This window comes from Brachyistius frenatus, unplaced genomic scaffold (genome assembly GCF_029030835.1).
Source record: "Brachyistius frenatus isolate BFR_SWC_R1_liver_20210118 unplaced genomic scaffold, ASM2903083v1 Contig_12, whole genome shotgun sequence".
Classification (NCBI taxonomy): domain Eukaryota; kingdom Metazoa; phylum Chordata; class Actinopteri; family Embiotocidae; genus Brachyistius; species Brachyistius frenatus.
Genome location: NW_027210611.1, coordinates 3,079,855 through 3,100,352, shown reverse-complemented (window position 1 = coordinate 3,100,352; position 20,498 = coordinate 3,079,855). Strand labels below are relative to the sequence as shown.

The 20,498-nt window shown below is 40.2% G+C and overlaps 2 protein-coding genes across 7 annotated transcripts in view; one reads left to right on the top strand and one right to left on the bottom strand.

Annotated features, from left to right (window-relative positions):
* The window catches only part of greb1l (GREB1 like retinoic acid receptor coactivator), a 42,718-nt gene extending 38,439 nt beyond the window's left edge, over positions 1–4,279 (bottom strand). For all 4 annotated transcript variants that reach the window (XM_069692251.1, XM_069692252.1, XM_069692253.1 and 1 more), the window contains exon 1: positions 4,221–4,279. The gene's annotated coding sequence lies outside the window, so the exon portion shown is untranslated. The remainder of the gene's footprint in view (positions 1–4,220) is intronic.
* Positions 4,280–6,455: 2,176 nt separating this feature from the next.
* Positions 6,456–20,498, top strand: part of rock1 (Rho-associated, coiled-coil containing protein kinase 1) — a 29,541-nt gene continuing 15,498 nt past the window's right edge. The window contains exons 1-5 of one of the 3 annotated variants that reach the window (XM_069692230.1): positions 6,456–7,474; positions 17,084–17,165; positions 19,228–19,328; positions 19,464–19,601; positions 19,772–19,947. In XM_069692230.1, coding sequence (XP_069548331.1) covers positions 7,382–7,474; positions 17,084–17,165; positions 19,228–19,328; positions 19,464–19,601; positions 19,772–19,947 — 590 coding nt within the window. In that variant the 5' untranslated portion in view covers positions 6,456–7,381. The remainder of the gene's footprint in view (positions 7,475–17,083; positions 17,166–19,227; positions 19,329–19,463; positions 19,602–19,771; positions 19,948–20,498) is intronic. The other 2 variants (XM_069692228.1, XM_069692229.1) reach the window with 2 other exon arrangements.

Genomic DNA, 20,498 nt, shown 5'->3' with positions numbered 1-20,498 from the left:
ATAACAGCTGATGGTGGAGGGCTTTGAGGAGGAGGCCCCTCCCCCATCAGAGAGATCAATGCACATAAATGGGAGAGGTCGCAGACCTTTGACATCTCCTTTCAGCTGGGGGAGGGGCTCAGGCTTTTGTGAGATTGGCTTTAATGATCCAATTGTCGAGTGTGTCATACACCTTCATACAGTACTTACAGTTGGACTCACATTTCGCTTGACCCTGCGCACACTCCACCCTTATGTTCATTTACTAATCCTACCAGAAACAAGTGTGAAGTTTGGATTAAAAAAAGTGTTGTCTTGTGTTGACTTGCTGTCTGCATCCAGCTGCCTTGTTTTGCTCTTCATCACTCCCACCTCTGTTTTAACCTCCCATCTCTTCTCCACTGTAGTCTCTCTACTCCTCTTCAGACATTATCTGTGCTTTCCCTCCCTCTGCTTTCATGCTGCATTTCTGAAGACAGATTTGGTCACATAAAAGGAAAAGAAAATGGCCATTTTCCATGGTTCTGTAGAAATTATGTCAACCAAATAGCAAGAAGCAAGATATACACACTCAGTTTATAGTGAGGTATTCGGACTACTGCTTGTAAGTAATCAAACGTTATTCAACAGCGTACAGATGTGATTCCAAGTAAAAGAAGTATAAACATGACATTGCCCATACAGTCTGTGAATATTTTCTTTCATTTAATTAGAGAAAATGTTCCTGGCATTCTTGGTCCTCAGTAAAAAAGGACAGGTTAAAAGTTTACAAGCATCCATGTGGAATGCATTTGGCTGCACACGTCAGTGCTGAGATGCTCTTTTTAATTTTAATGTACTGTTGAAAATTACTATTGATTGTTCTGGTCTGATTGCGCCTACATAACTTAATTAAATGCCTCTCATTAGACTCAGTAACTGCTAAAGCACTAAATATGTCCCACTAGGAGTCATAAAATATCTTTGACACTGGAGAAATCCAGGATTTCTGTGATTTATATACATATGAAATAAACATACAGTTTAATCCAGTTTTGTATGAAAACGGACCTTTGTGGTATTTTTTTTTTACTTAAATACTGAGTTAAATTTAAAAAATGTTGAGGTATTTTATTGAATATTTACATTTAATGCTACTTTTTTGTTTTACTTCTAACTTTTTACTCCACTAAATTTACAGTTACTGTACAGGTTAATATTTTATACACAAAATATGATCTTGTATTTATAAAATATGATGTAATGTGATGACAGTTATCTTGAACCCCTGATAACTACACCCTTAACATGCTGCTCAGATGTTAATACAAATACATAATAATGAATAATAGGATTATTAAAAAAACAAATACACTCTGAAGAGGCCAAGTTTTATTTCATGAATACCTTTATTTTTTTAAGATTTTTGGGCATTTTACTGATAAAACTTACAGACTTTTATTTGAGTAAGTAGATTTTGAATGCAGGACTTTACTTGCAATGGAGTATTTTTGTACAGGGGGTTGCAGCTTTTAAAAAAAAAACACTTGTTCTACCACTGGTATTTAATTTGCTATGTTCAGATCACAGAATGAGTTTTAAAGACAGAATTGTGTCAACAACATTGGCCATAAGGAAAAAACTGAAAAGAGGTTCCTGACTACTGCCTCAGCTATTTTGATGAATGGCGCCTATTTTGAGGACCACCTGTTAACTGGGTCCTGTCACACTGCGCTCAAAAAGTGTGAAACAATAGCACTGATCTCTATAGTTGGGATTTTGTCTTTTGTACCATCTGCACTCGTGTTCAGAAAAGCCCACAATCACTAAGAAGTTCCTCTGAAAGGATCAACAGAGGCATCTGTCTGCACTGCTGACAAGTCCCTGTGGTGTTTTTGTGATCTAAATCCGTATCACCATGAGCTGCGAAGTTGTTTTATGTTAAAAGATTTTACCTGATGGATTAATTATCTAAAATGATATGGTTCTTGGAGCTGGCCGAAGCCACAGTAGAAACTGAAACCTCTGTGTTACTGTGTTACTGAATTGGTAATCAATAGCTATGTATGCCTTTTTGTTTTGACACTAAATACAGATCTCAGTGATCTATCACACGCTGGTTTGTCACAACAGAAAGCAATAATTAGAAAGATGTTGGCTTCCAAAAAAAAAAAGGCCATCTTCTATCTTTCCCCAGGAAATAAAACAAAGGCAGAGGGCCATCTGAGCAGAAAGAGCAAGAGCAGAGTCCTGATGTGCTCAAACTTATAGTGAGAGAATACAGAGAAAAAATAAATCAATCGGTTACTCTGGTGACAATTACCTTATGTACAAATGCATGTGAAAGAGTCATCTATCCACTGGTTGACTGAGCTTTTTAATGAGAGAAATGTCATGTTGCATGTTTGGAAAACCTCTTTGCCTCACAGCAGGGCTTCTACACAATAAAACAACTGGCAGGCAGAAGTGGGGCCAAAAACACAACAACATAAAGGGTTGACAAAATACTATTTGAGCATTATAAAAAGATGTTATTATTTCAAATAAGTCATCTTTTGAGGATAAATGGAAATGAGCCACAACTAACTACTTAGGTAGGTAGATAGGTAGGTAGGTCGGTATTTACTTTATTAATCCCCGAGGGAATTTTTTTAAACTTATTAGTTATTTAGTTATTACTTATTGTTTTGTTTTGAATCGCTGAAGGTGCTTTTTTTTAAATTGAAAAACGAGGGTACCTGAATCATGCTGCAACTCCAAACATGCGGGAACTCATCAATCAGAATGAATAATAGATGTTTAAAAAAAAAAAAAAAAAAAAGACTGGGAAGGGGGATAATGAGGGCTGGATACATTTTAATCACAGTTTTCAGTTTTAAAATCTATCCAATTCAATTACAAAATTTCCAGGACCGATGTGTCACTTGTGTTTAGGAGTTAAAACATTCAGATGCAGCAGTCACTCAAAGAAAATCACCAGCACCAAACCATGACCAACTCAAGACCTTCACAAAGCAACATGGGAAAGAGACGTCTCCTTCAAGGCTGAAGAGAGAAACCTGCCCGAGTCCAGGAGTGGTCTCACGGGGCCTTACTTATCTCCTCCCAGATTAAGTCCCAATTGTTAGCTGGGAACAAAGGCAGCCAGTGAGGAAACCAGCCCCCCAAGGGCCAGATGGTCAGCGTTCAGAGCCCCCTGACCCCTCCAGCCCTTGCCCTCTCTGACAGGGCTGCGCGTGCTTTAGGTGAGACAGGCCACCCAGCTAACTCACAATTCGCACAAGTCCTACTGAACGTTTAAAGCCACAACATGTGAATTTATGGGCCAAGGTTAGAATTTCCCCTAAAACAAAAAAGCAGCAACCCAGTATTTGAGATTAGTTTTCTATTGACTGCCTCTTTGCATCTGTTAAAAAGAACATCTCAGCTGCTATGATGTGAATGCAATACTCATTAGCTCTAATGACATTTTGGAAGTACAGAAGAGCTCAGTGCAGATACAAGGAATGCAACCTTTGGGTCATGAAACGTGAGGAATAGCAGATTAGATGTGGTCAAGACTGACTGGTTTGCTTGTAATTACAATGACAACCCACCAAATACATCTCCTGCTCCCCCTTATCTGATATGACTTTATCTAAGCTGCTGAAGACTGTTTCAACACCAAGCCTGAGGCAACTGTAACAGTCCTCAACAGACAACAGGCATTAGTGGCCTCGTTCCAGACATGACTTTCTTAACCAAGATTAATTCACATTGGAAGAATTAAAATATCCAAAAGATTAAATGGCTACTCTTTTAAAATTAAATATCTTTATGGATGAAAAATAGCCTACTTTGCATGAATGGCTATTTAATCTCCCGAGCATCACATATTTGTTAATTTGCGCAATAATGAAGCACACAAAAGAGGGCAATGCAAATACGCGTTGTAAAAAGGCACATTCAAACAGGTTCCATGACACTTCGCATTTTAATTGATTACAATTTTTCGTAATTTAACAGCCCCCGTCACAGTCACAGTATCCTGCACTGTGCCGTCGCTTGAAATTTAAAATTTGTAAATTTACCGATGATTCAAACTTTACGCATCTGTTTCAGGCTCGCTGACTGACCGACAGGCTGCGGTGCGACCATCACCCGGATACAGCGTGAACAGCGTTATTCTGTTAACCACGATAAACGTGCAATAGCGGCACTCGACGTTTAACAGGTGTTTTTAAACGTGGAGACGCAGAAAACGCAGTCCCATGCAAGCCTACCTTGTGCACACCGAAACGCGTTGCACGGCCAGGTCCGTGAAGAATCGGGTCTCTGGGTGGGTTCGCGTCCCTGTATCCCGCTCCGTGGCTGCTCTGGGCGCTCTGCTGCGCGGCCACAGCTGATCTGCGCACAGTGGACGAGCCGTGTCGAGTGACGTCAGGAGAATACTGTAAATCCCGTTTGTTTCAGTTCAACGGAAGTTCAGTTCACTTTGTGCCTCTTATGGGAGGCAAAACAAAACATAGGACGGTAAAAAAAAAAAAAAAAAAAGGTAAGCAGAAACACATTTTGAAAAATCACTATATTCAACCGTGCAAATAACCAAAATTAACTTTAAAAGTGAATACAGAGTTACACGGCAGATCTTTTAGTTTTTACAATTTATGCAAGGATTTGAAAAGCATAACTCCACTGTGGCATGGATAGCCAGAACATTTAATAGCTATATTCAAACAAAGCCACACGGAATCAATAAGGAAATTAATTGATAAACAAATAGCATGGTTCCCAAACTAAGCAAAAGTAGCTAATATATGAATAAATACTGTAAATGAATACAAAAAGTAGCCTAACGCATTAAGGAGTCATTAGTTTGGTGATACAAAGCATAAAGACAAACAAACAATGTCTACGCATCAAGTTACATCGAGGCTACATTTGGCTACTATAAAAGAATGTGTTAAAAGTTATTTTCTTTTTTACGTGCAGACAGTGGTGGTTTTTAACTTGCAGATAGCCTTTTCCTGATTGAATTTTTTTGAGTACAGCTACTAATGTTCTTACTGTGAGTTTTCAAGTCAAAATACGTTCCTGTGTTGGCAGAATGGCAGAAATGATACACGAAGGTGAACTGGCTGAACTGTAGGTGTAGAATCTACAGCTGGTGTAAACTAATGTAGTAAAAATGCAGCATGTTGAATCAGCCCTTTATTAATGTGCCATAAGAGGCAAGACAATCCTTATTCATGTTCCTGGAAACAAGTGGGTTCGCGCTCTCACCATAAATGATAGAACAGCGCCCTCTGTTGGGTAACATGAGGTACAAGCAGATTTAATTCATGATAGTTTCCACAGCAATTGTAACAAGCAAGCAATCCTTTAGTATTTGAAATTGTGACAACCATTGTCTTTAAAATGTGCAGAATTTGCAGAAATCCAATATAAAAAAAAACGGGAACAACTGGCTTTCCTGTTTGGCATTTTCTTATTTAGAGAGCTGATCACATAAGAAACGTAAAGCATCAATAAATAGACTGAAAAGGGGGATTTAATCTTATCTTATCCACCACCAAACTGAGAAAAGAAAACAACCAACTGGGGGTTATTATGGGATATCTATAACCTGAATATTAACGCTTTAATTACCAGAAGAAAAAAAATATTACCCTGTGGTGGCTGAATCTTACACAAAATCTATTACTAAAGACTTTGTGGGACATTAGAGTTTCAAGTGAGTTATGTTAACATTGTAGGAGCTGTTTCCCTAAAACCTTTACATGTTAAAATTATTATTATTACCAATATTCAATCATATTCAATGATGTGTGTGTTTGTATGATTAGCTTTCACTGTCAGTGTTATCTACTGATAATGATGATAATGATAACTGGAGCATTAAAGGTGATTATGGTCCAACTTAGATTTTTATGATCTAATGGGACATAACTAGAATAGAACAGCATATGCAGTATAGGATGGAATATAATAGGCTATAATATAATGACACAGTATTATTGTCCATAAGGAAGAGCATCAGTAATAAAAAAATTAAAAAAAAAAAAAAAAAAGTATAAGAGGTCTGCAAATAACTATTATTTTCATTATTGATCCATTAATTGATCAGCTGTTTGGTCTAAAAAATATAGGAAAATGGTGAAAAATGTCAACAGTCTACAGCCAGAGGATAATCAGTTTACTATAGGAGGACTAAAGAAACCAGAAAATAGTCACATTTAAGAAGCTGAATCAGAGAATTTTTCGATTTTCTTTCATTAAAAATGAGCCAAAACGTTTGAAAATACCATACAGTACCACACAATACCAATACAGGTGATTACCTATCTGTTAATCAACTAATTGATTCATTTACAATACTCAATAGAGCAGAATAGAGTTTTCAATGAGACGTTCACGTCGTAACATTTGGGAGCAGCAACGTGTTGCCTCTGAACGCTTCCGAATGCGCCTCAGAACGGCGCATGCGCAGTACTTGACATTTTGAAGTCGCTTCTCCGGGGTGTTTGAACAGGAAGGCGGACATGTTGGCCAGGCTGTGGAAGAAAATCAGGCATCGTCTGCGATTGTTTTCCGAAAACTAACACGCGTCGAACCCCGATTTACGCGTCTTCAATCGGAGAGATAAAGCAGTCGGGACCGGAGACCAAGCCCGTCGGTCAGTGACAGCTCGCGGGACGCGGCGGGAAGGACCTGCCGTTAAACGTTGAAACGACTCCGGTTTTAAACTGGTCGAAATTTGGAAGAAGCAGAAGTTTTTTTTTTTTTTTTTTTTTTCCCACCACTTCTACTTTTGAGCTGTCAGATTCGTTTGTCCTTTTTTTTTTTTTTTTTTTTTTTGCAAAGGGCCTGGCACAGATATGGGAACGGGCCTGGACTAGCCTCTCTCTCCCCCAACACACACAAACTGTGCTTTTTTTTTTAATTTATTTTTTAAAATAGACATCACATTTTACGTTTTTAATTTCCTTTTTGTTTGGATGCAGCGAAAACATTTTTTTAAGCTCTGTCTCCTCAGCGGCATCCCCCACGGAGGCTGACTAATCTCGGTCGCCGCGTTTATCTTTGCCCACTGAAGTCGGGTTTTTTTGCCACTCAAAGACTGGAGGGGGAAGAAGAAGAAGAAGAAGAAGAAGAAAAAAACAACATCTTTCCACTCCGAAAATGCGGCTTTTGCATGTTCAACGCGCCCTGAAACCCTCCGTCGTGTGTGAAAGGACAACGATGTGTTTTCTTTGAAGCGCGGCGGAAAGTTCACACGAAGAAAGGGACGTTTGGCTAGCTAGCTACCGCTGGCTGCTAAAGCTAGCTAGCCAGCCTCGCCGAGTGAGCTGTTTTTTTTTTTTTTTTGTTTTTTTTTTGTGTGTTTTTTTTTTTTTTTTGGTTCATAACTCAACGTCGGGACTGAGTTTTTGGACAAGCAAAAATGTCTGCTGGGGAAAGTATGGTGGCTCGATTTGAGAAAATCGATGCCATGTTGAAGGACCCGAAGTCCGAAATAAACACGGATTGTCTGCTGGTAAGTTGTTGTGTTAGCTCGTTAGCTGGCTTAAACTTAGCGAAGTCAAACCCTTTCGGGGTCAGTCTACTCCTTGGAGCAGGACTTCTTTCGTCTCGGTTGTCCCGAGTGAAAGAAACGCTTTTGACATGGACGCCGACGGGCCGGTTTGGCTCTCAAATTGATCGAAGTCCAAACACCTTTTGCAAAAACAACGTATTCCCAAAAAAAGTAAAAGAGAAAGACGTTTCCGAGCTTTCTTTCCCTCCAGTTGCATCAAGTCCTGGTTCAAACTTCATTCAAGTGTAATAAAGGGGAATCCAAAAAAAAAAAACCCACATTGCTGGCATGTTGTCTTCGGTGTTTAATAACCGGCATCAACAAAGGAGAAGTTAAACATCAGTTACCTACTAAATTACACTTTGACAGGTGGCAACCCTCAAATACAGACACTCCTTTTTTTTTTTTTTTTTTTTTTTTTTTTGTGAAGTAGGTTTTGGTTTTGAGGACAGTTACAACAAACCGTTTACTATCATCTGACCAGCTGGTTTTTTTTCTTGTCAGTCGCTGCACACAACGTGTCATGAATGGCTTTGAGCTGTCACTGCTGCTGTGCTCACGTGTGCTGTTCTGTCTAAGTTTCCTTATCTAAAGGAAGCGACATGGGCCTCCTGCGAGCCTGTATTGTAATTGTAACCCGCAGGCCTCCCAACTGCATCGCTACACCTGTTGACTGGAGTTTTGCCCTGGTCGCTTCCTGTCTAAATGGGTGACAAACCCCACCCCACCCCTCTTCTCTCCCCCCCCCCCCCCCACCCGTGAAGAGACTCTCCTTTCTGAGGAAAAAACAAGGCGGCTGCTGCCACGTGCTTAAACCCCTCAAGCAACACCTTCACAGGTTGTTTTTTTTAAATTTTTATTACACACAGCGATCCCAGGAACTGACTCACTATGAGGTGGATGCCAAAGGGGGGCTGTTGTTGTGGGGGGTGGGGGGGGTTTGTTGATATCAGGAGCATTTGCAGCTCGGGTGACAGTAGCGCTTAGCGGGGTTTTGTTTTTTGTTTTTCTCGCAAGGATCTGGCTTTTGGTGTCTCATTGCAGCAATTTGTGCTTCGATGTTTGGTGTGATTTTTTTTTTTTTTTTTTAAAGCAAAATTCAATTGGGTTAATAAGGTGGGGAAAACTTTGCCCTTCATTTCCAGGGACTGACCTCCGTTTTCTGGTTGCAGGTATGACAGGATACCGCTCCAACTAACAATGAATGAACAGTAGCTGTAGGTCTTTGTGTACAGTAGTTTCGCTGCAACTCATTCAGATGTTGTGTACATATACCCATACTCGTGATTTATTCTTGCATCTTGACGGTGTGATATGGGATGTATGAGCGGGTTGTATGATTTTCTCAGCACATCAGGGAAGCTGTCTGCTTTGGGTCCTTTTGGGTCCTTTTTTTTTTGGTCCTTAAACCACACCCACAGAAGTTGGAGTGTTTGTGTACAGGCTGCTACAGATAGCTGTCTTTTGAAAAGAAAACTTGCTTAGTCTCTGTGAACTTCCATCATGTTGCAGGAAGAGGCTATTAAACACACCTAAAAGAGCACACTCTCTGCATTTTTAATGGCAAAAAGCTGTGGGGACTGTTCCTACTGGCAGCCACACACACAAGGGTGTTGTTAGTCCCCCCCCCCCCCCCCCTCACTGCAATCTTCCCTGATCAATGAATGGAGGCCTTTTGCTCAGGCTCTCTCTGCCACCATGCAACTCCACCCACAGCTTAATAAAATTCCATGCTAATCAAATAACCTCTTGTCTTTGACTGGCCTGGAGTTCCCTGTGTGTCCCAAAGCCATTCTGCATGTCTGGAGAGAGTTGAGACGAGGCAGGCAGCTCTGAGGTAGCTGGGTGTGGGCTCTGCTCTCTACCCATAAACCAAAATTATGTGGACTGAAGACTCATGTTTCTGAGGGCTGTGAATCAGGACATTTAACTCATAAAGCAGCCAGCATGCTCGGCTATGAGTAATAGGTTCCATCAGAATGCACAATACAAGCCTTTTACTGGCCGTGTTTCTGTACCTGGCATTGCCTTCTGTCTGATGTATAGCACTGTCTGGATTATACTTCTTTTCAGAAGCTTGGCCCGTGTTGTGTGATGGTGGTGTTTGGCCTGTACCTCAGCACTCAGCTCTGGTCTTGCATATCTATTCACTGTTTTCCAACCCTGTTGCTCTTATCTTCACCCTCTAAATAAATCCTGCTTGGAGTGAAGAGGGCCTTATCTGGATTGGCGGCCCCCTCCCCAGTCATTGTGCTCTAGATTGGCTTCGAAAGAGCCAATCTGAACAGACAGAATTCCTGACATTGTGATACCAAAGCTCAGTGCCATTAAGGGTCTGAGCATTGTCCATGTTGTTCTTTTGGCAACAATAAATATCTTGTATCATTTCATCAAATAATAAGTTCAGATTGTACATCTTCATCTCAACAAGGTGTAGCAGAAAAAATGTTGTTTGTCTATTTCTGAAAGTATTGACGAGATTATTCTAGCTGCTCTTACACTTGGTCCCAAAGTGTTAAAGAGGAGCCTCTTCATCATCTGGTAAATTAGAAAGGCTGAATTGATGCGTTGGAACTTGTTTTGCTCAGGCTTTGCCTCTATTTGAGATATTTAAAGGCTTCCTGACATAGTCTTTGTTCTTACTTTGACACTCAGAGTGTGTTAGCATCTCTGTGTTTGATCCCTCTTTCATCTGTTATTTGGACTTAAAATCTGTAATAAGAGTAATTACAGGAAACGGCAAGGCCAATAAACCAGTAGTGTAGACGGTGATTGTGTGTGTACTGCATCTACATGTCTCTTACTTTGAGGGGATTTACACTGTAAATAGTTCAGTTCATGTAGGTCACTGAAACAAACCAATGTTGTGGAAATACATATATATTTTTAAAAGTTTTCATCATAAAGTACTACTGCTGGGAGCCAGAGTACAAATGACAAACTGCATCTGTATTAATTTAATACGATTTAATGTGCTAAAATCCTTTTGCAAGGTAACACTTTATGTTCCTCTTGATATTAAATTTCCTCCCACAACGTCAGTGTTGATTGATTGAAGGATTTACTGATTACTGCTTATGCCTTTTAACTAAATAACGGTGCTAAGCGGCATGTGGAACAAAAATCACCAGTGCGAAAAGCTTTGCTATGTTTTTTTTTAGTTTGTTTATCACCAACTATGAGCCCCATTTACCGCAGTCACAAAGTGGCACGGTTTCCATTCAGTTGTCAGGGTTCAGACTTGGTAAGGAAGCAGTCATAGAGCAAGACCCGGATCAAGAGAAACTTACCTTGAAAAACGTTTGCTCGAGCAAAGTGACTGAATACTTCTACAACTGTCTGCGGAATAATTTGATGAAACGTGTTACTGGCAGGCTTCCTAATTTCTTTGCACAGTTCATCTACTCCGGCCCAACTTGAGTAGCAGCCAGAGTACAATGAGTCCTTGTCTTGCCAATATTGAGTGCCTGCCCTTGTTTCAGAAACATTTGCCTTTTAATGGACAAACCTCACCTGTAACGTGGCGACGGCGCTGCTGACACTGATTGTCAGGCTTTTATGGAATTCTCGATCAGCATGGAGGCCTGTGTCAAGTTATTGTGGCTGTGATGGCTGAATATTAAGTACATGTATGTTTACACTACAATAGTTTTACAGTGTGACTCCAGCGCTTGTGTCTTCACATAGAACCCATATTGTTGAGTTTCTATGTTGAAGCTGGTTAACTGTGTACTGTGCTTTTATTTTACAATAGGCAGCTGCTGTTGTCAGGTCATGCTCGCCCACTAACCTGCTTCGGTTTGTTATTGCTCTGCATGTTCAATCAAAAACAGAGTGTGCAGCATGATGACCTTTAATGCTAAATCAAAATTAAGCATTTATAGCTTGTATGTAACTTTTTAACATGGCCCAATTCAATGATAATTGGGGCATGTTAGTAATGCCCTTTCTTTCGTTTTTCGCGGGGGTTACGTTCCAAATAGAAACCGTGATAGGCGAAATCCATGAAGTAGTAACCTTTATTTTACAATTGAAATAGATAGAACTGGACATTAAATATATCTACGTTACATATAGTCGTAATGTGATTTCAATGCACGATGCAAATCCGTGAAGCAGCGAGACCGTGAAAGGTGAACCGCGTTATAGCGAGGGTTCACTGTATATGTAATTGCAGCAACCTAGACTCCACCAGCATTTTTTTCTTCCGACAAATGGTCCTCACAGATCAATTATATCCTGCAAGGTTGTAACAAATGAAAATAACTACATTTTTATGGTGGTGGATCACCTACAACATTCAGCCTAAGTGGGGTTTCCTGAAAGCAACAAAAGTGCTCAAATAACTTGTATTAACTTTGTTAATAACCCATGAATGGTGTAAACCATATTTGATTTGTATATATTTGCTAAAATGTGGAAAACCACTTGTCTGGGCCTGTTAATGAATTGCATCTTCTTCAGTTGAAAAACATGTATTTTGTGGTTGAGCTTATAGTCAGCGTTTGATCCGTCCCTATTGTCAGAAAGGTCCAGGGCTGTCAGTTGTAAACTGCTCTCATCAGCTATTCAGTTATGGGAACAACAATTGGCTGAGCTATTTGTAGCTCTGCATTCCCTCAACCGACTGATTATGTGCAGGAATGCATACCAAAATTATCCAGTCTTTTAATAATGGAACGATGTTACCTTTTATTTAACCCGTTGAGCTTTAAAACCCACTGCTTTTCTTATATCTTATTTCTTAAGGGCTAACAACCCAGTTAGTTTGTCCCACATAGAGTATGTCCAGCGACGATGGTTCAGGTGGCCTGAATAGATGTTTATGGGATGGTTATTTGTCGGGGTGATGTCAAAAATCCTGTGCAGTGCAGACAGTTTTCTGAGTTTTGCTCGAGAATTCAGAGCTCAGTGAGTTGAAACACGTGAGCGCTCTCCACTGTTGGAATAACTCAATTATATTTTCACATGAAAGCATTTGTGACAGTGATTCTCGCTCACTGGGACCTCATAAGGGAATGCCCCTGTTATGCCACCCCTGGGTTCACTGTCACTGCCATTTATTCAATATTGTTAGATATTCAGTCTTTCCAGATAAGTAGGATTTCCTGTCAGTAGATATTATCTGCAGCAGGAGTGTGGAAAAGGAGCTTGGACAAAGTGCTTAAAAACTCAAGTGAAAGTCTTACTGGTGCGTTTCGGTGTGTAAAATAAGAATTTCTGTCTGGCTGCCGACACCTGAGGGGTAGCGGTGAGGAAGAGTGTGTTACTTCATGCTTTGAATGGCTTCATTGGTTTGTACGATGACATTTATGTTTACGCTGGCACAGCCTGCACTGGAACTGCCTTTATTTGCATGGCGAACCAAATGGCTGACTGCACAATTGCTCACATGTGGAAAGCATATTGTCTAGAAGAGGTGGCAGAAAAGGAAGTGAGAAGCAGGGCTCGACTTAGGCCAGTCCACATGCCTTGTGCTGGCATGCAGAAAGGGATGATGTGGCTGAGTCTCTCATGGAAATTTTAACTCAGACTTTAATGTCTGGAAAAGAGCTTGTGTCTTGTGTGGATTTCTCTCCCTTGCAGCTTAAGAAATAAGGAAGAGAAGAGATAATTGCCATATGTAATGTCAACCACTGGCTTAGTGTGTTTTGTGTAGCTATACATTTAAAAAAAAAAAAAAATTTTTTTTAACATAACTACCACATTTCATTTATATGGTGATGAGCTGTTTTTTTTTTTTTTTATTATTATTATTATTATTATTATTATTATTCAGTAATCCCAGGGATGTGTCACCCTCTGGCTGGAGCAGCATCAGCAGAAATAGGATGAGAGGGAGCCCTGCAAGCTCTGGTTTGTTTTCCTTGTGATCCCGCCCCCCCAAGACTGCCACATAATGAAACATAGTCTGTGGACTGCTACCGCCCTGCGCTTGTTGCACGAAGTAAATCATACGCATGATTTCACTCTGTTACTAATAAAGTAGATTGATAGCATATCTTTTATGTAGGTTTTTTAACAGCATATAATCGCAGCAATGCTTTGATTGTAATTAATAGTGTGTCATACATTTGTGCCTGATGTCTGTAGGCGCTCTTCATAATTCACATTACAGATCTTGATGTATTAATTTCTATGTGCACATGGGTTGCATTTTTTTTTTTTTTTTTTTCCATTTTGTGCTGCACATTCATGCCCTTTTCCTTCTTTTTGGCTGCAAGCAGACAGAAGCTCGTAAGCTCTTGGAAATTTCAGAGCTGCAAGAAGTGTGGCAGAAGTGCTTATCCAGGAACAGTTTGACCTCTGGAAATTACTCTGAATTACTAGCTCAGAAAAAGCCCCGTCAGTGTTCCCGCACCGTCAGCCTCATATTTGTCAGCGAAGCCTGGAGCAAATTTTTAGCTGATCCGTGTCTCGGTGGTTTGATAGCTAAAACCAAACCGAGGCAGATGTTGTTTGGTGCCGACCCACAACTTTGATGATCACAGATCAGTCACCAGAGGCATCTTACATTTCTGATGTCTGCTTTAAATCTGATGACTCTGTGGGTTTATAGCCATTTCAAATAAAAAAATAAAAAAGTGTAAATAAATGCTGAAGACGCATTTCACTGCAGATAAGAATGCTCACACACTGCTGTGTGAGGCATTCAAGTTCACCTCTTTGTCTACAGGTAGATAATTTACAGTGCCGCAATGTTTATACTGAACAACCTTTGGCTTAAATACTGTATGACTGGCAGGTCATTGTAAATAGTTTTGCATCCGAGTGCACATGACGGCTTTCTTTTTGTGCCAGATTTTTATTTGCGTCATCATACTTGTTATATAATCCAGAAACGGACAATTCTGTCTATTTATTGTATTCATGAATAGTTTGTCAATTGATTTTCCCAGAAAATGTACTTTGTATTATAATATATAATTACATATATCACCACAGAGGATTTAATCTACATTGTCCACCTTTTGTATTTCTGAATATAACTGCCCCTTATATCTTTCTGAGGATAGATGACCCCACAGCAGAGGTGCAAATGTTGAGATTCCAACAGTTGCTGCTCACACACACCCAGTGATAATTACTTTTACTTTTTCAAACTCAATTTATTTTGTGAATGTTGTTTCTTAAATCATCTATATTCTACTCAGCAGTATATCCATGGCTTAATTTTTTTTTTTTCCTCACTTGCCAAAGCTGGCTCTTTTGTTGCTCTGGTGGTTCACTGTCTGAGTGTCTGAGCATGGCTGTAATGCACTCTGACTTTGCTTTGTTTTTTCCTTTATTTGTTCTCCTATTGGACTAGCTGGCCCCACATCCAACCACCCTCCACTCCCTCCAACTTGCCGTCATAGTGTTAAACACTAGTCTTGTTTGAAACTAAGGCTCACTTTGTGACTCTACTTTGGGATGGATTTTTTTTTTTCTCTCCCTGCCTTCACTTTTTGTTGAGAACTTGTTTGGCCACATACCTAAAATAGCTCTCTGACGTGTACAGTCCTGTTAAGGAATGTTACTGTGGCTGTCCAGAGTTCTCTGCGGCAGGAAGTTATGCAAACGTGCATTGCTGAGCAGAGAGCCTTGTGATTAGGGTCCTGAAGGACTCGGTTCTTCCGTGTGTTTTTTTTTTTTTTTTTTTTCCAAGTGTAGGCTGGCTGGATACTGTATGGCTAACTAGGCCCCCCTTTCCTCCCAGCCTATGGCCTGTCTTGTGTAAATACTCCCTCCTGAACAGTTGGCCCCTAATGTTGTTTTTTTTTTTTTTTTTAAAGCTGAGATGGAGATGGCTCTATGTCTTCATCACATCCTTCCCACTCAATAATTTCCCATATTCTGATCCAGTGAATGTCTAAATTGCTTTTGTTCTTCTGACCAACCATTGACCACCTCCCACTTTTCTTTTCCCCCACCCACTTGCCTTTTCCCTGGCTCCACCCATCCTGCAGGGCACTTGCTTGTCTGAGGTGGCGTGGCCCTGACCTCCACTGTGGAGCTGAAACAGCAAAGTTACTTAAGAGGATTCCTTGCTTTGTCTGAGCTGTGTTTCCGTACTGAGCTTCGCTGTGTGTCATCTTGGCTTTGCTCAGAGATGCAAAGAGAAATTTGCTGTTGACATAAAGTCATTCACAATACTGAAATGCCAACATTCTTGCTATGATGGTGAGCTCAGAGATGATGTATCTTATTTCAACAAGTAGAGGTTCTCTTGTATTTTAATAGCAGCTGAGCTGGAACATGTACAGCACCTCGGACCTTTCGGAAGAAAGAAAATGTGGGCTAGCTGACCTGTGTCATAAGATGCTCACATCTGGTTCACACCTGCTAGCGGCACTGCATAGCAGTACGTGTGTTCAAGTGTTTCTGTGCCTGTATTCGTTCAGCCATTCTGGATTATGGAAGATTAGATTAAACCTTGCCAGTGGCACTTATGCTCCTTCCAAGCCTGAGGCAAGATAAAGTAGCTTCTCTTTTACAGTTCTTTGAAATCCAATCTGAGAATGTACATTCGTATTTATTTATTTATTTTTTATTTTTTTATTAGTGTCATTATTCTCAGCCTTGTTTCTACAACTGACAGAGATAATGCTGTTCCAAGTTGTTTCGATAGAGATAGTTGGGACGGTCAGAAACTGGGGAGAAGGGAGTTGTTTCTATGACTTCAGTGGGTGTTGCAGAACTGTGTTGTAAAGTCTCACAATTGACCTCTGTTATGGTCTACTCTGTTGCCTTAATCATCACAGGGTGTTTACTTTCTTCAGTTGTCTTTGTCAGAAACGCTTTGCCCAGAGTGGGAAATTCAGCTTTTGGGCATCCAGTCAGCGTCATCTAAAATCAAAATTTGGCACTTTCTTTTTACATTAGCTATATTTAATGGAAGATATGTTGCAGAAAAGCTGCAAAACTGTGAATCACTCCTCCCTATCACAATCACTGTCTACATTTGCTTATTGGCCTCAAGATTTTTTCAACTGCACTGCTCATAAAAGCATTTCTAATTTTCAACTAGCAGTCCCTGGATATTTATCAGAATGCATAGTTTCAGTGAGTGAGTTACAGATATGCACTTTCAACTGCATGACTATCAATAACATAACCTTGAAAACAATAAAACTAAGCATGTTTCTTCCATGTGTGGTTTGCTGTTAACTTTGTCACGGTAAGCGATGTCGTGGCTTCTTATAGAAACACAAATGAGTTCTTGATATAGCTGTTCAGCCCAATCAAACTTTTTTTTTATTTAAAGGGATACAATTTATTTATTTATTTATTTTTTTTACATTCATTTATAGATTGACACCACGAAATTAAAAGATGTTCATCCTGAGTTTAAAGAGGTTTACCAAAAATAATTATGTTTTGAGCTCCTTTGAAAAATGGTAGAAAGTGCAACCCACCGTGATATTATTAATGTACCAGACTTGAAGCCGACCGCTAGCCGTGTGCAGACATCTACAGCCTGACAGGACACTTTGTTTGCTTCTCACATGTTGTCTGTGATGTTATTGAATTAGCATTAACTGTATAGTTATGTTTTCCTGCTCGTTAACCCTCCTCCTCTTCCTTCAGGATGGCTTGGATGCACTGGTATACGACCTTGACTTCCCTGCCCTGAGGAAAAACAAGAGCATTGACAACTTTTTGAATAGATGTAAGTACTTTGCATCCTACGTCGTCCTCTTGTGGTCTCCTTTAGCCTCGCTCTCTCCGTGTCTTTCACTTTAACCATTAGTGTTTGCCGAGCCCTGTTACATTAGGGTACAAGCCTAGGCTCAGAAAAGAGGTCTGTTTTTGGGTCACTGCCTCCATGTTGGCTCGGACACAATAGGTGTCTGCTGCTTAGTGTCCCCAACAAAGGGGCTTTCATAAATGGCTGGTGACCCACATGATGCCTATCAAGGTTGGCTTCTCTTTTTCACAGTGTGCTCAGACTGGGGAACCCCTACAACTATGTTTTAGACGTGATAAAAATTTAAAAAAAAAAATCAATCCAAGGCTGACGGTGAGCATGCATCTTTTTCCTTAACCGATCCAGCGTAACTGCCCAATCCAATGCAATTACATTTGTAGGAAATACCAACTATCATGTTTCAGTATTTATTCCAGAGCTTGTCTGCTTAAAGCCAGCGCTGCCTGAGGTGGGGGCAGTGCATCAGTGTTGTAACGTTGAGCATATATGTCTTTAATTTTCTGAATTACATGTACACAAACGTGTAATTTAACCAAAACACCTATAGCCAAACTAAACAAAACAAGAGGTGACTACTCTCCCTCTTCTGTTAGAACTCAGCATATTCTCCCTCCCTATTGTGGAATGTTTCGTAGCCCTCACTTTGCATTTTACTCAGTTTCTCATCGAGTTCTTCTCCAGTAAATAAACTTTGCACTGAAATCTATTGAGATCTGCATTCTGGTGCAGTATTGAATAAGTAGCGGGGGCTTTTATGGGGAAATGACTGGCATTCTGCATGCACTGTGCTCTCTGTGGTGTGGAAATGCACAGCTTGCTTCTGCTGATGAAGTGGAGAGATAAGTCTATTTTTGTTCATGTAAGGATGCCTTCTCCACAGAGCTTTTTACATTTTTTAAATTTAAAAAAGTGTTTTTGTTAGTTTGAGGAAAACTAAAAAAAAATCTGTTTCAGATTTGAATATCAACTCAAGATACTATAAACCCTTGGGCAAAAACTGCCGTTAGGAATCTCCTCAATTACTCTTGGTCCTCTACGTTTGTGTAAAGCATTGATGGATATGGACTAATGGACCAGCTATCTACTGAGACTCTGGTCCTCAATAGCACGAGTTGCCTGAAGGGCTTTTTACTCTGAATCCTCCCCTTGCATTGTGCCTTGCACCGCAATCAGATCAACTGATTGACTGAAAATAATCCTCCACACACACACACACACACACACACACACACACACACACACACAAATATATCCACACAGTATATTTTCCGTAACAGCAACAGAAAATCCTATTTGCAGCTTTTCTGAACATGGTTTAAAAGTCTTCATGGTTATCTGGTATTATGATCCCAGGAAGCTATGCTTAGAGTGGAAGTGACTCACTTCCCAAATGTTCTTATTCTAATAGTTTAGGACTTTTATTTTTGGATTACTTGAACTCGGATGCCCCCACACCTCCCTTTTCCATGCTTTCCCGTGCCAGTTGTGACCCGTGTGAATTGAAAATGATCCCCCTTAGTACAACTGTGACCAAATTTGGCGGAATAGTGGATACTATCTCCCCTAGGGGAGCTTGAATTATTACATCAGGGAGAGGCCAGCTCTCACTGAGCTCCAAACTTTCCCTGAACGGCATCTTTCAGCTGTGCAGTAACGCTGTCGGCTTTTTCTGGTTTGTTTGCCAACAGGCTGGATGTTGCTATGAAAGCAAATTGTTTGATATGTAGATGTTACATGACTTCCAAATGCGATTTGATTGTAAAAACAGGGTATGCGGAGCTTTCAAAAGAAATACTAACAAAAAGTACAAAATAGAAAACGCATTCTGCGACCTCTCAGATGTCACACTGAATTCACCTCAAGTTACCGATTTTGCCATCTACCTTTGGCTCTTATGCCTCGATGCACAAGGCAGAGGATAAAGCCTTCTCTTTAACGGTCACAACAATAGCTGAGTATAGTATAGCTTTTTACATAGCTACTGTTTACTATTAACGTCCATGTTTGCTTGTTTTGTTTTCAGACAAAGAAACCATTAGTAAAATTCGTGATCTTCGGATGAAAGCCGAGGACTATGAGGTGGTTAAAGTCATTGGGAGGGGTGCGTTTGGAGAGGTGCAGTTGGTAAGGATGTGATTTTGTCTTACTCTTGAATAAACAAGATCTTTTAACATTTTAACAGCATTTCTAAAACAACTGAAGTCTGTGAAGAGTACATGAATATGTCTGACTTCATTATGACCTCACCATCATTTTCAGGTAAGACACAAAGCCACCAACAAAGTATACGCCATGAAGCTGCTGAGCAAGTTTGAGATGATCAAAAGGTCGGACTCTGCTTTCTTCTGGGAGGAGAGGGACATCATGGCTTTCGCCAACAGTTCATGGGTGGTGCAGGTATGATGTGATAAGAGAAGCATCTAAAACGCACTTATTTTGGTTCAATATTACTTGTGCAGGCCATACAGACATGATCCCAGCCTCCTGTATGAGTTTGAAATCAATTAGTAAGAGGTTTGTTTGCTTTTGAGGGACACTTTATATTCACCGTCTTTTCTATTCCACAGCTCTTCTTTGCTTTCCAAGATGACCGCTACCTCTACATGGTGATGGAATACATGCCTGGCGGCGACTTGGTTAATTTGATGAGCAACTATGACGTCCCAGAGAAGTGGGCCCGCTTTTACACGGCTGAGGTGGTTCTGGCCCTGGATGGAATCCACTCAATGGGCTTCATTCACAGGTGACAGTGCAACGTCTGTCTTCTGAGAGATATGTATTAAGATCTAGAGGGTGTGGTGGCAACCTTTGATATAAGGAGGCATTGGAGTCCTGCCAGCTGCTTGTGCCTTTAGTCTAATGCTGCATTTCTAATTGTTTTGAAGCTGAGTCTGTTTAATCAAACACACAATTTTTTTTAAATTTACTTTATTTACATCAAAACAAAAGCTATCTACCTGTTTCTCAAATGACTTAATGCCTTATAAGTTGTAGTTGGTGTCAGCACCACATTCTATAAAAGAATTTCTGCACACAACGGGCCTGAAATATTTTCTTTTCCTATTAAGGAATAATTAATAATAATATTCTTAATAATACTATTTTGCACACCTAGGCTTTGTGCTCATATGCAGGGATAGAAAATTCCCACCATGACAGTTTTGTTAATATAATTTTGATTTTTGGCCATTAGCTTGCTGGAAATTGTAGAGAAAGGACATTTTATTAAAACGTAATTTCTGCTCTACTCTCACTGCACCGGTTGCAGCATCTACAGACAGCTCTAATTTAAGG